We start from the raw sequence: 16,019 nt of genomic DNA, 5'->3' as shown, positions 1-16,019 counted from the left end.
ATTCTCATCATCACTACCACCGTACCTAAATCAGGAAGCGTCAACACGCATCGTGACATTTTCCACCCTGTATTTCCGCACGCATTTTTTAATGAGAGCAGCGTCAAGTAAATAAGGAAATTTGTTGACATTTTCTTTATTGACAAACATTGAGGATCTCTGACAGGACTGACAGCGAGGCTGAACTGTGGATGCCGTTGACGGTGGACCCGAGAGAGGGTACGTATATACACGCCGATCGTGCTGTTAGCAGCACAATAACAACTGAGATCTAGTCAAGTGAGAACACGCAACTATGGCATGATTATATGAATATAAATATGTTTTTTTGCGCGAGTGCATCGGGGGCGAAAAGCAAAAGCGTCTACCTCGGTGTTTTTGTGTAATGTGCTCGGCGTGCGTCGTGTTTCGCAACAAATAATGTTCTCTCAATGTCTTCAGGTGTATTTTATCACGCGTATTATGTTCAGATTACTGACTGATTTGTTTTTAATGGTTGTTTTCTATATTTATAATAAGTACGATGAGTAGCCCGGTGTGGCCAGTGGTTAGAGCGTCGGGCTCACAGCTCTGGAGTCCTGGGTTCAAATCCAGGTCACTTCCACCTGTGTTCTACCCGGGCCTGCGTGGGTTTACTCTGGGTACTCAGGGTCCCTCCCACATTCCAAAAACATGCATGGTAGTCTGATTGGGTACTCTAAATTGCCCCTAGGTATGGGGGTGAGTGTCTATGGTTGTCCGTCTCTATGTGCCCTGTGATTGGCGGGCCACCGATTCCGGGTGTCCTCCGATTCCGGGTGTCCCATTCCTCTGGCTTGGAGACAGCTGGGATTGGCTCCAGCACCCCCTGCAGCCCTAATGAGATGAGATATGGATATTACAATTTAAAAACTATTGGAACGATACTCCACTGACTCTTGAGCTATTTACATTACTTTTACATCATCTTCACCATCCATCCCTTAATGTAATGCCCGTTATCTACACAGCCTAGTTTTTGCAACTTTTTTGGATTGTTGCGATGGGATGTTGGATTTTTATATACCTGCAAGGAAATATAAGCAAACAAAAAATAAAATACCACTCACTTACAAAGGTGGACCCCTTAAAAAGGTTTGTTCAGTCTTTTTATATTGGCCAGAATTAAATAGCTATATGGTGTTTCTCATGGCCACAACATATTTTTTACACATTTTTAATTTTTTTTGCGCAGATTGTTTGTTGCAGGACCGCAACATTTTTAGAAGCAACATTTTTTTGGGGAAAAGATAACATTGATACATTTATCTGTCATTCCTTTGATCAATGAAATAGAGATCATCACAAATAGGCCAAATAGGGTTGAGAAAAAAGAAATCATGAAAAGTAATTGAATAACAAAAAGAAATCATGAAAAGTAATTGAATAACAAAAAAAATCATGAAAAGTAATCGAATAACAAAAAGAAATCATGAAAAGTTATTGAATAACAAAAAGAAATCATGAAAAGTAATTGAATAACAAAAAGAAATCATGAAAAGTAATTGAATAACAAAAAGAAATCATGAAAAGTAATTGAATAACAAAAAGAAATCATGAAAAGTAATTGAACAACAAAAAGAAATCATGAATGTGTTTCTTTAAACAACGCATCATTTGAAGACGTACCTTGATTTGCCGTTAAACTTTAACAGTATTGACTTGTCGTCCACCAAAGTGGCAAGAATATTTGTTCCCTAACACAAACGTAATCCAACAAGTCGGTGTATCTACTGCTTATAATTCACATTTTAGAAAGAAAATTGCAGGTGATGCTTCACATCTACATGTGAAAGAATGTCCTTTAGAATGTTATATCTCACAATCGCATGTGAAAAATGAAGGGATTTTTGCTTTACCTCAAGATAGATGAAAAGTGACCTTGCATCAAAAATGCATAACGTAAACCAATGGCTATGCTGTATACATTTATTTAAAATTTATAGTATTTTTATAGTATATTTATAGTAATTTAAGTACTTAGTTTTTTTCAAAATATTTTAACAAAGCATCACAGCCATGAACTAGTACAGACTAGAACAGATTTTCATCACATTTTCCTGTTATGGTGCAATTTCACATGAACATTGGAATTGATTAACTGCTGTCTATGTCAAAAACCTGGAAATAGTGTAAATCTTTCAATCAACTTGCAATAACCTAAAAGAATATATGTCTGAGTTAAATAAAATGTGTTAGCAAAGTTAAATTGTTATCCAAAGCTAGACTTTAATGGACTTAAATGTACTCATTTTTATTCCAATGTGCTGTCCCAAAAATAGCGAATTCACATCCATGTGCCTGAATTTCCTCTACACTATTCAGAAGCTTGGCTTTGGTACAACCTTCTGTGGGTTATGTAATCCTTACTTTTTAGTTGATGAGAGATTTTGTGTTTTAGAATCCTTAAATTCCAGGTTGCATAAAGCCTGACAATTTCAGGTTTCTTATATATCAACATAGTCATGTCTGTCATGTTATACTATATACTCTGCTGCTCATAGAGTCTATGGAATTAGATTGCATTCCTGGCATCCAAGAAAGAATTCCAGAAATTGCATCCTAACCTTCTCATAGTTTTGGCCAAGGCTGTTTTCTTGTGACTTTTTGACTAAGAAAGCTGCAGAAATGCATCTCTCAAAATGTTATGGGCTACTTCACAACATTGTCAGTAGGACAGAATTCATTTACATTGGTGAGCCTTTATAAACAAGCATGTACCAATTTAAGAGAAAACTTTGGATTTGTGGGAATGTATGGAACCCAGTTTAGAAGTGTGTTTTATTTAAGTGTTCTGACATCTATTTTCAACCGGTTAAATAAATAAACTACAGTATGAATAGCCCCACATTGCTATTTGACCTCAATGGAGGCACAGTGGTGCTGTCAGTTTGAGACATTTGAATTACCGCGTAGCCTGCCATCTGATGTACCAGTTCAATCTAACAACATATTTGCTTTTTCACTTCAAATCCTTTTGAAAAAGTTTGAACTCTCTTCTGTTGGTAGAAATCACCGTATTTCTTTCTCTGATTGTCCATATCAGTTTGAAAATAAACTAGATAAGAAGGTGCTCATGCATAACAAAACAAACAATTCACAGCCTATAGTTTATGCACTGTGGTGCCCAGACTGACATCAGTCTTTATCAATCTCACAACAGGCTTCATTCTGACAGATGAAAACTGAAAGGCATTTACTAACCAATTAATTCATTTCATTTTCATGTAGCCACATATTCTTTTGACTAATTACGGGCATAATAATAAATGAATAAAACAATTACCCAGTATTAAATATCCATTTTCAAAGAACATGTTAGTTGTATAGAATTTGATATCTTCATGAGTACAAACTCATCTCATTTTCTGAACCGCTTTATTAAGGACGCAGGGGGTGTTGGAGCTTCTCCAGCTGACTGCGGGGCAGAGGCGGGATCACCTTGCACACTCACACCCATACCTAGGGGCAATTTAGAGTTTCCAATCAGCCTACCAAGCATGTACAGGCTGATCCAAAAAGATGCGTATCCATCAGTTTCAAAAACATTTCCATTGGTACGCATCTTTTTGGGTCACCCTGTACTTACAACAACAAAGAATGTGGGGGGAGCAGTTCACATTTTTGTTGAGAACAGCTAATTACTCAAAAAAGAAAAATAACTGTCTTTACTTTAAAAATAAAACATCTCAACTGTGGGTATTCCAATAAATGTTTCTTGGGTTAACAAACAGGAAGAACAGCAGGCATGGGCCTTAGGCTTTTCGCACTGGAGGAATTGCTGTGATTCTCACCAGATATTCACAGCTGACTGGTCACTGTTAGTTGTTGGTCCTCTAAGTTGCCTTTATATATTTCATAAAACTGACATTGTTATCCTGGCGAGGAACAATTGCAACATAATGAGTCGTGTGACTACAAACACTTTTGCTGGCTGCCCATCCGATGATCAAGTTCAAAAGGATTCATTTTTGATTTCCTGAGATATGCGAGTCACTTTTTAAAATGAAATATAATACCTAATGCAAGTGACATTAGTGTAAAAACATTTTAGTATGTAATGTATGTAAATTACACATTTTTTCAAACTCTGATAATCGATAAAATGGAAGCAAAAAAAAAGTCAATGCAGCGATTTATGTAATATTAGTTATTCCCATGTACAGACTGACAGATTTGAGCATGTGATCATGGGTATTAGTGTCAGAATGATGCCACCTGATGGTGTAGAGGTTCACTTGCCTGACTTCGGTGCGGGCAGGGTTGGTTTAAATTCCCGCTGGTGGCGTTATTATTGTGAGTGCGGATGATCGTTTGCCTCTCTCTGTGTGCCCACGGCTGACTGGAGACCAGTCTAGAGTGGAGTCTGCCTATTGCCCGAGGTCAGCTGGGATAGGCTCTACCAACCCCACCAACCCTTGTGGCACGCAGTATGAAAGCTGACTGAATGAATGAGCTTGGGCCGATAGTTTTCAATACACAAATTTGCTAAATTTAAGTAATACATGCATTGATAAAAAGTCTACCCCCATACCCGGAGGTCCCTTTTTCTTTAAATTGTGGCTTAGCCATTTTCCTCTATTTCCATGTTCTTTCAATTTATTAAAGTAGATTCTTTTCTATAAAGTGCATGTCATAATGGTGTTATCGTTCCCTTTAAATTCCCACTGTCATCTCAGTGGGTAGTTTACTGAATTTGATCACTCTCTCACAATACCTGCGTTCCTTTATTTTTTTAATTTTTTAATAAACCACAAAAGTTCCGTGCCGCACGCTGTTTTAATCGTGGTTTGAAGCTTCAGCTATTGCCCGTTGCCGCTTGAGTCTGTAACCAGAAATGATGTATAAGAAAAGAGGATTTTTTTGCGCACAGCGCCCTGTACTTTCATTGTTGTGGTTGCCAGCCAGTTTTTTTTTCTTCGAACAATTCAATCCTTTTCCTGGGAACAATGGTAAGTGTTAGGTCTGAAATTGCTCCAACACAAACACTGTAGATACAACCTTCAACATATTTCCATTTGCCCAAACAGTGAAAGCTGAGTGAATTGATCACAACAAGAAAATGGAGTACACGAGGGAAGGATTCTGTTATTGGATGAAAACATTTTATTGAAGAGTGCTTTGACCAAGTGACAAATGACGTGTTCTCAACGATGGCCTTGGAACCAAAACAAGGCAACCAGATGTTATTTTCCGATGTTAATTTAATAATTTTCGCCTGATAACTGTATCCGGCTGTGCACTGACTCCTACTGTTCCCAGCTTTTTTTTTTTTGCGAATACATTTACTAGGTGTCAGCATGGCCTGAATTAATCTGGCAACTTCTGAAATATGTTCAAGTTTCATGTCGGCACTGGCTCCTCTGTCGTAAGCGCTGCGGTCGCTGGTGCTGGGGTCGATGCGTTCATGCATGGATACTGAACACTGATAATCAGTGGGACTACTTCAGCTCATTTCACTTAGCGGTGCCTGAAGCCGTGAGAATTGATCTTCTACTTAGACACACATAGTTTCAATTTACTTTTACAAGCTCAACTCAAGAACACCCTACGTCAACAGCATGACATAGGTTTTGAATTGAATGCGCTATTGAACTACAGGAAGCCAAAAAATGTAGTAATGATCCTTCATAGCTTGTGAGAGCATCATCGTATGATAACAATGGATATTAAGCATGAAATAATCCAAAAGCATGAGTAGTGTACGCGTGACTGAGCTGGCTCGCCAATACGGCTGGAGAAGCAGGAAGTTTGTCTCGAAAGCCGCGGTGGAATACATTATTAACCTCTTTGCCTTGGTTATTGCACAAGAAGGTTTAAACTTAGCGTAACGTAAGATTAAAACTTAAGTGTGTATTGCAATCTTAGTTCATTGAAGTTAACTTTAAAGTTATGTTACGAGTGCATCCTTCAAGTCTCTCTCTCTCTCTCTCTCTCTCTCATGTAGTTTTAGTGCTGATAAACATTAGCTATTTGTTATTCTGTTAGTAGAGGGTGAATTACAAACAATAAAAATATGTATTTTCATTGGAATATCCTGTTTTTGGTGTTTTTTTTTCAGAAGGTGGGAACGAATTAATTTGTATTTTGTTCATTTCTATGGGAAATGTTGATTTGAGATACAAGTAAATCGACATATGAGCTCACTCCCTGAGCGCATTAAGCTCCTATCTCAAGGTATGACTGTACAATAAACTGTTAAAAAAAGGAGGAAGACTTTGAGTTGTTCATGCGTTAGAAAGACCGAGGCCCTTTTCAAGTTGGGGCAAAGAACTGAGGGAGTTAAAGACAGTGTGACAGTCAAGGTAAGGCTGGCACTCTGAGTTGCGCTCCAAAATGGCAAAGAAAAAATTGGAATGTGTTTTATTTTTTTTACAATTCAGATTGGATTGTATTTTGTGCACTGCATGCTTTTGCAGTGCACGGAGTACACGAGAGTAGTGCGCAATTGAACGTGCACTGTTTATAGGGAACATTGGTTGCAATATTTGAATATCTGAATGTGGCTTCTAAAATCACACGAAATGGTGAGAGGGAAAAATCTGGCAGAATGCATTTGCATGTGTTCTTATTTCATAAATAAACTCTTCTGATTTGTAATAGGCTTTTAGAACACACCCACTGCTCAACACCTTTTCTTCTTTTTCCCTTTTTATTATGCAACAGTCTTTTCTTGCAAATCCTAGCAGGATCACAACTCTGATTGTGTAATGTTCTAGAATGAAGGCTGGGGGGCCTCACATTTCACCTTCATGACATCTTTCTTAACACGACAAAACATTTTGGTCTTCAATAAATTCAAGCTTGGCACTAAACTGATCAAAGAGCATGTGTTATAAAACCTGGTCATCTGGCACATAGATTACATTTTAAAAATGGTCCCAATGTTGTTTCACTTTTTGCTAAATAGTTAATAGACTTAATTTTTCTTTCTTCCAACAGCCTCTGTCTGCAGCATGGGGCAGCGTCTAGCCAAGAGAGAGTCACCAATAGACGACAACAAGGTAAAACTTTCACAAGGTGCTTTCATGTCTGTATGTCAGTGTTAACACGAGTGTTTATCGGTTGGAGTTTGGATTAATTGTGGACGTGCAGTAATACCCCTGCGCCCACTAATTTACTAATTTTAGTCAGTCTTCCATCCCTCAAATCACAGAACACAATGTGAAAAGTCCATGTCTCTTTATTTGTCATTCATTTCAATGTGTGTACTCCACTAATCTCAAATAAAAGCATCGAATACACAAAACAACCTGCTATAAACAGGCACACTTTAACAAGACCTTTACTGTTTCATTGAGGTCCACCATTACGCAATTTTTAACAGAAACAAGGACACACCCACTAAAATGTACTATAGTTGATACTGATCATTTAGTTTTAGTAATTTTAGCACCCACCATGCAGGATTGGCATATTGTAAGTCTCCTGTTGCAACTACCTAAGTAGATACTCTCTCTTCGCTCCTCTGTTTACACAATAGCCCCTTGCACTATAAATTTCAGCGAGATACTGATGACAGAGAAGCAAGGTGGAGGAGAGACGTGTATGGAAAACATAAAAAGGTTTTTCCTCGATGATGCAATTAAATGAAGATGCAATTACGTTTGACATCATGTCATTGAAGCGTCAAGAGATTTATCTTTTCTTCTAGAATAAAAATTGTGAGCCGTTCCACCTAAAATAAGTGCTTCTTGAACTGTGGAAAAAAATAGTTTTATGTTTTTGGGGATTATTTTCAAAATGATTGTCAATCAAACCCTCACCTCAGAAACTTCCACTACGTCAGTTGCATCCTTATCTTGGCAGGGTATGTATCTGTTAGCAGACCCATCACAATCTTTTAGAAATCGATAGGAAATGTTCCCATTTTTGAGTTGGTTTCTCTGTTTACAGTTATTTACTACTCACTGAAATGCCCAGGTAGTCCATAGGCACAGCCTGCATACGATTAACAGATTCCAAAATCGTTTTCCTACATTCATTAAAATACAATATATATAGATATATATATATTTTTTTTTTACATTTTTCTTCCATGGCAATGTCTATATATAGGCTTTCGACCACTAGGTGTTAATATCATGTAATGAGATTAAATCACCAGTAGTGGGGGACAAATTGCCACCATTTTCATGAAGCTCCCTGTATGTGTGTCATTTCCTTGTCTTGATAAGCATTATGAATACCCTACTCAGAGGACACCAAAGAGGAACAATAGTTTCACACTAGATGATTCAGCATTTTGTGTGGTTTGTTGTGGCATCTGTAATTCTATATCAGCTCTGCCATTCTAAACAAGTATCTGAACCACTTGAAATGCTTCCTAAACGCCTCCCTGGTGAGTGGTGGTGTTCTGGCCGAAGGATGAACCAAGACACCAGAATCGAAGTTAAACAAGACTGTATAAACATGTACATCTTTTATATGATTATATAGATGTTTGACGATTTCAACTGTTTAAGTGCCTGCCCAGCGTAGAGGGGCCAGTCTTGAGAATGACCTACAGAGAGTTGAAACCACAGTAACAAAGGCTACTATCAGTAACAAAATGCGCGTCCAGTGACTCAAATCCTGCACTGCCAGACATGTCCCCCTGCTGAGGCCAGTACACATCCATGCGGTTTGCTACAGAGTATTTGGAGGATCCAGAAGAGGACTGAGAGAATATGTTATGGTCAGATGAAACCAAAATAGAAGTTATTGGTCCCCACCGTATGGTTCTGGGATTTTTGCTCACCGTTCTTGTTATCATTTTGACGCCACGCGGTGAGATCTTGCATGGAGCCACTGATCGAGGGAGATTATCAGTGGTCTTCCATTCTCTAACAATAGCTCCCACGGTTGATTTCTTTACACCAAACGTTTTACCTGTTGCCGATTCAGTCTTCCCAGCCTGGTGCGGGTCTACAATTTTGTCTCTGGTGTCCTTTGACAGCTCTTTGGTCTTGGCCATAGTGGAGTTTGGAGTGTGAGAGACTGAGGTTGCAGACGGGTGTCTTTTATACTGATTATGAGTCAAAACTGATGCCATTAACACATGTAACGAGTGGAAACCTTGTTATAAGAGGTTACTCTTCTTTGACAGCCAGAAATCTTGCTTGTTTGTAGGTGACCAAATACTTATTTTTCATTCTAGTTTGGAAATAAATTATTTAAAAATCAAACAACGATTTTCTGGGGTGGGTTTCCACATTCTGTCTCTCATGGTTGAGGTTTACCCATGTTGACAATTACAGACCTCTAATCTTTTCAAGTAGGAGAACTTGCACAATTGGTGGTTGACTAAATACTTATTTGCCTCACAGAACATGTTTTTGTTGTTTTGTCCTTTGCAACGATGACAATTGTAGTCTCATAAAAAAATATTTTTTAGACACATTACTTAAACAATGGCAAAACCAAGCATTATTAGTTTGTAAGAAAGATTGTTTTTATCTAAAATAGGGCACTGGGTGTCATTATATTGGGCAATTAAGTTGTTTCAGGTAAGTTGAGTATGGTAACCTCAGTCAATTGTTGTCTTGCAACATAATTGGTTTTCATAGCAGCATTTAGTTACAAAAAGAGCATGACAGTTACAGAATGTGTTCTAGTGCTCGTAACTCCTAACTTGAATTCCTTCTAATTACTCAACAACAAAAGTGTGATGCAATTTCCTCATCACAGTCTATAAATAATTTTAGGCACTATGTTAATTAACTTCTACAGTATAATATTTTGTCAGAGCAGGCATAGACAATTTTGCCTTATCAGCTAAATTTGTTATGACATATCACATCAAGATAGTTCTTGCCGAGTTGCTGTAAAAAAGGATATGGATTTCTGCGGTCTCATCATCGGCATGTTCTTCAGGATGTGATGCAAGGCCTTGCAGCACCTGTGCACTCAGATTTGAGATGATGCTTAGAAAAGCAAATTCCAATGTAGATAAATATACTGGTGGAAACCATATATTTTACTAGTCAAAGGTTTCTCACTAAGAAAATTAAGTCAGTAACCAATACTAAATAGGATGAAAAGGCATAAAGGGTATGCGTTTCGTTGGCTATTTAAAAATTGCGAGTCAATGCTTCATTCTTTCAAAATGCAAACTTTCATGATAAAATACAGCTGAAAAATTTCAAATGAAAATGTAAGATTTGAAATCTTTGTATGAATTCTTACACTAGAAGAATGATCCATCCAGTTGAGGGAGCCTAAGGCTCAGTTTAACACCATGTTCGTTTCTGATTACAACAATGCACTGGAAGAAAACTTCCCTTGTTCCTGTTGCTCTGAGTGGGTTGTTTTTGGAGTTTTCAAAATGACTGTCCTCCTACTTCCCCTGTTTTGTGATGATGTCATCAGCTTTAAAGTCACACTATCCTGAGCTTTTGCACCCTACCTCAATTATACTAAAATTTAATCTAGCCAGAGTATTGAAAAATAAATTATCAATGCGCACACAGATCCCTAACTTTTGAAGTTGTACAATAAAAAATATTTTCGTACCGATTGCCCTGAGTACATATTACGCAATGGAAAAACAGTAGCTAGGACTCATTGCTTTTATTGTGCAATGAGTCAGAATACGACATTGAAACTGGATCAGAGGACTAAGTATGTCCTGAAACACATGAAGAAAAAAAAGTGACGGCGCGACACGGAACATAGCCACCAATTATCTTATATTTACGAAACTCGACTCTACAAACCAGATATTTTTTATTAGTACATTTTTAGCAACTCCGGGCCAACAATACCAGTTAAAGCCTTTTTGTTTAATTTTTTACGTCATTTTTAACTGTATTGGCAAGCCCGCATGCCAAACATCGAGCATCAGTATATTTTACTGCAGCTTAGCCCAAAAAACAACCCGATTCACTGGCCATATGTAATTTCTCACTTGGTCACAGCAGTCTTCAGTAAAATGTTTTGATGAAAACAGGAGAATAAGCTACTTACAGGCTCCTCCAGTTCCTTCTTCGTGTGGATGGAAGACAATAGAGGCTTATTTCAGCAGTTTTTGTGTTAAAGAAATGTCCTACACCACACGAATTAACCATTTTTCTGATGAAACTTTGAATTTTTGGGTAAAAACAACTCAAATGCTGGCCGCCACAATGATGAAATTAAAGGGAAAATGTTTCTTGGGTGTCTATTTGGCTATATAGCGGGGTCCTTTCCTGAAAGGAGTGAAACTAGTGCGAATGCATTTCATGTTGGCTTCACAAAGAGAAGTCTATATCAAGCATTACAGCATTTCCTTGTTAAATTTATATGCTATGCCTCTTTTGATGTTTCATAACAGATTATGGTATCTTGGGACCAAATCAAAGTGTTTCGTAAACTGAAAAATGTGAACATTGAAACATTCGTGAATAGAGGTACCACTGTAATTTTTAAACTGACTTCCATTGTCTAGAGGCCCAAGGTACCAGTAAACAGCTAAAATTGAGCTATTTATTTATTTATTTTGTACGCTGATATTACAATATAACACCCTGTTCCAATTTTATACACAGAGTAAATTTATTTCAAGCAATGGTATACCAGTGTATATACATAAAAAATCCGCCCTTTTTTGCTCTCATTAGATAACAACCGAGCAGTCACAGCCTTTACAGAGGGTAATTTGAACATTCTTAGTTTCAAACACTTCCAACAGTACATCTTCATGAATGTCTATTTTAAAGGTTCTCGGTGACAGAATAAGTCATAGGAACTAGGAAATGAATGAATGTATATGAGTAATTGTGTATCAGACAATTTATTGACCATCATTTACACTGTTTAAAAGACCTCAAGAACAAATCTTTGCTATATTGACAGGGTAATCAATCAGTTGGGTGGGATTCTTTTTCTCACCATTGATCTGGTTCTTTTGTTTCCATGGTAACCCCACCTTCTAAACCTGTTTTTGCTCTCAAAGGCCTTATCACCTGAGACCAAAGATGAGGAAGGGCCGCCAGCGGCAACCATAGCAACAGAAGAAGCTGAACAACTAGATGAAGTCTTTGGTGAGAGCTTAACCTTCATTTGTATTTGGATATCTACTGGCAGAAGGGCCACCATATTATGTGAATTGCAGTTTTATTGGCAATTTTAACAGATAGCTGATTGTAATAGTGCTTTTAAATTCATACAAAAAAAACAGTTCTAAATTGTATTCTCCAAATTCCTGCTGGCATTTTTTCAACTGGACTGAAAGAGATAAAATCACAGGCCTAATTACTAGTCCCCCCGCTTTGAACCCTGTGGTTTATAGTCCAGAGCAGCTAATATATTGATTTTTTTTTCGCAGGGTAATGAGATGCGCATGTATTTTGCTCTAAATATACCAGAGTATGATACAGGCGCATGTACCTTATAGTCCAGAAGATATGATAAATGTTATGTATGCACACAACGTTTTAATCATCAGTTCCTGCTATTCAAATAAATGAACTGGGTTTTGCGTAATGTCAAACTCAGGTGTAATTGTTAAAATAGGAACCAAAGTTCAACTGTTTGAATGCTAAAAATGCATTCATTTTATTTCATGTCAAATGGATGGACTAACACTGGACCATCACTTTTTGGGAAATGTCAGCAGCGCTTAAACCCCCAGTTTCACCCTACTAATGGGGTGTGATGATGTGTGCTGAAGTAGTTTCATTTAATATTTTTTCTTCAGCTAAACACAGCAATTTGCCACACTTTTCCAATACTTTTGATGTCGTTGGAAATCTGCACTATTAAAGTCTGCTGAGTTTGAGAGGCTGATAAGGTATGGATTGAGTGTAAATAAATATATATAATGGAGTCAATCTGGAACAGTGGTGATACTGACTGTGTCATTTTAAAGACAATCAATATTCTATTGTTCATGAAGGCTCCACAAAACACAGATTGTGACAGTCTTAATCAGTGTTTGGTAGAAAGCCAGGATTTCTTATATTTTAAATGGTATTCGCTGGTTAGCAGTTGTCTGGCCTGACTGTCAAAAGGCTGCTCCTTCTAATTAGTTGTCCCTTTTTGAACAGTAATCAAGAGCGCAGACTGGATTAATAGTTGTCAAATAAATTTATACCTATAATACATTCATTCTTGCAATTTATTCAATGCCTTCTCTAATGCGGTATTGACTCCAGATATCACAAGGCATGATGGAGGTAATGACTCATTTGTAGGAGTTTGCCAATTCTTTTCTCCTTAAATTTGTTACACATTATAATATTGTTTTTCTCCTTCAAGTGTATATATTTGAAAAACTAATATGGTCAAGCAATACAAGTTATCAGGAAAATAAAATGGAAGATGTTGCATTGAACACATTCAACTATTTTATATTGGTAGCATCCATTTCAGACTATTTGGTATAGTCTGAAATGGATGCTACATCCTCGAGCAACATTCAGTGTCAGGGTCTGGTCCCTAAACCCAGCAGTAAGTCGGATACGTTTCTATTGTCACTAATTCTGTTCACAATTTTTATGGACAGAATATCTTGGCACGGCCATGGCGTTGAGGGGGTACGGTTTGGTGGCCCCAGTATTGCAACCCTGCTTTTTGCAGATAATGTAGTTCCCATTGGTTTCATCAATCCTGATTACGTATGTGGAAGTACGACTGTAGTTGTCAGCCATTTCATCTTATATCTTTAAGCATTTAGAAAAAAATGGGTACTTTATTTAATACTTTTTAAGCAAATTGTGTGCCAAACGATCGGCGCCGCGGCTTGGCCCATGATGTAACGTTGGGGGTGCCTCCTTGATGCACTTCCTGTTTGTTCTACTTTCCACTAAAAGGCAAACACCACCATCAGCTATGTGGCCCTTAAAAGCACATTATGGGTCCATTACCTGGGCTGACCTAAAGCAGAAACCCACTTAGCAGAGCAGACCCCTCTCGCATTCCTGTTCGTATATTTCTGATCCATGGTATGTTAGTTTCAGCATGGCAGGGAATGAGCTGAGGGAACTCCAGTGGTGTTAGGAACATAGTTGAATTGAGGAGCATAGCAATGGAATAATAAACTAGTTAGATGTAGACCTATTTACAATGCACACTTCTGTGTCAAAATTACCTCAAAGGGTTACCCTTCATCTTACAACTTCCTTCTCCTCATATTGTTTTTTTGCATTGTGAGTCTTGTATTGTGAATTACATTTACATCAGACTGCAATACAAAGGTTTTTTCACCCAAATTTTTCACTTGGAAAAATAGAGGGGGAAAACGAGAAAAGCTCAATGTGAAATAAATGTATTTGTATACGTTGACACATTCTCACAGGTAAGTGCGTTAAACTTCAACTGTGCAAAAGTGTTGTGGTCCAGTTATTTTATCTCCATGGCAGTGTCAGACACAGAGTGACACAAGTCCCATCACTGTCATCATGAAGCCCCTCCTATCCTCTGAAAGGCTCTGATTGTTAAAGGGAAACATCCATCACTGGAGCAGTGTCCGTTGCTTTGACACCATTGTTCACATTCACTGTTTTTCTCTCAGCACACATTCGCGCCTGTGATCTTATTTTTTCGCTGTCCGATTTTTTTTCTTTATTCTCTAAGTGAGTTAGTTTAATGTAATATTGTTTTGCTGACAGTTTGGCTCAAATCGGTCATTGTTTAGGAGCTCGGGATGATAATAAGATCTTTTTGTTCTTTAAATTTCATGGAGAAATCAGCCATCTCTCTCTAAGCATTCAAGTGTCAGAGCACAATGTTGCAATATTGAATGCATCTGTGTACCCTTTTGGCCTCTTGAATCAGTCATCTGGCATTGACCAGCTGGCAGGACAATTATCCCCAGTGTGTGTGTGTGTGCATTTGCATATGTGTATGACTTTAGGTTATTATAAGTGGGAATGACGTGTAAATGAGAAAACAATCAAAGCCTCCTCGAAGGATCATAATCAAGAAAAGGCTTTCACACCCTGAATACTGCTGGTTGTAATAATCACACCTATGTATTAATCTTAATTCCCATCATATATCACTCCTTAAGCCCGGCCAACTCTGAGGCAACATGTTGCATTACAATTTGGTGAGATGAATTCGTGGAACTCTTTAATTTATAACTATCATCATACAACAACCTTTTATGCACGCTGTTACTATTGAAAGATTGTTGTAATGTTGATTTGAATGATTACATTGTGCATGCCATGTACCATATGTTATTAGGCACACCTCTCCAATGCAGCAGTAAAGAAAGTGTTCTGCATTTGAAGCTGGGGAATGGCAAACATATTTTTTACCTCAAGCTTTTATTTAAAGTTATTATTGAAATGGCCAGGCAAAGCAGAATGTCCATGTTTTCTTGCTGTTGTATCCCTCTTGGCTACCAAAGGATTTGGTTTTTGAGATTTTCCGTCAAAATTGGCATCTATTCTAATCTGCTGTATTTTCCACACTATGGAGGTGCACCATAAAGGCTTACATTTTCACAAAAGATGACAGTGTACTTTATCAGATGCACTTTTTATATATGGATCAATATTGGTTAATCATGGTATAACAATCATTTTTGCACTGTTCCATCTAGTAGAAGAAAACTATTTTTAACATGAGTATTTATACTTATAATTTGGTGCGCCATATATATGGATCCCGTTTTAATCCCGCCATAATGCGGAAAATACAGTATTCTATTTTATTCTCAGTAACATTCTTAATGTGATTTTTAAAGAAAAAAAATCAGACAAATGTCTTCAATCATTGTTACTACCATTCCAACTGCAAATTATACAATGTGGAACAAATAGCATGCTTTCTGATCTATGGATTAAGAATATCATTTTATTAAAATAGTTTTTACGGCCTAACTGTTTCTCAGTCCATTAACTGTATATCTCAAGTACTAAATCCTGCATGGGTTTGAAGACAGGCACTGGCTTTTTATTACATTGTGGGTGCTTCACATCCAGAATGAATGTAGCAGCAGAGGGCTGTCCACTGCTGGGTAGGAGTTTTGGTCTAAAGCCACATACTTTACTTCTGGGTGTTTGTTTAGAGGAATGTTTTCCGTTCCACAG

At 37.6% G+C, this 16,019-nt stretch overlaps 1 protein-coding gene across 1 annotated transcript in view; it reads left to right on the top strand.

The window, feature by feature from the left end:
* LOC144199050 (myelin basic protein-like) overlaps positions 1-16,019 on the top strand; it is an 18,350-nt gene continuing 2,331 nt past the window's right edge. The window contains exons 1-3 of the mRNA XM_077720390.1: positions 1-219; positions 6,961-7,022; positions 11,933-12,020. Of these exons, the coding sequence (XP_077576516.1) occupies positions 192-219; positions 6,961-7,022; positions 11,933-12,020 (178 nt within the window). The 5' untranslated portion in view covers positions 1-191. The remainder of the gene's footprint in view (positions 220-6,960; positions 7,023-11,932; positions 12,021-16,019) is intronic.

The sequence above is a fragment of the Stigmatopora nigra genome, chromosome 7, assembly GCF_051989575.1.
Source record: "Stigmatopora nigra isolate UIUO_SnigA chromosome 7, RoL_Snig_1.1, whole genome shotgun sequence".
NCBI lineage: Eukaryota > Metazoa > Chordata > Actinopteri > Syngnathiformes > Syngnathidae > Stigmatopora > Stigmatopora nigra.
The sequence above is the reverse complement of the archived record's forward strand: the minus strand, read 5'-3'. Positions and strand labels throughout refer to the sequence as shown.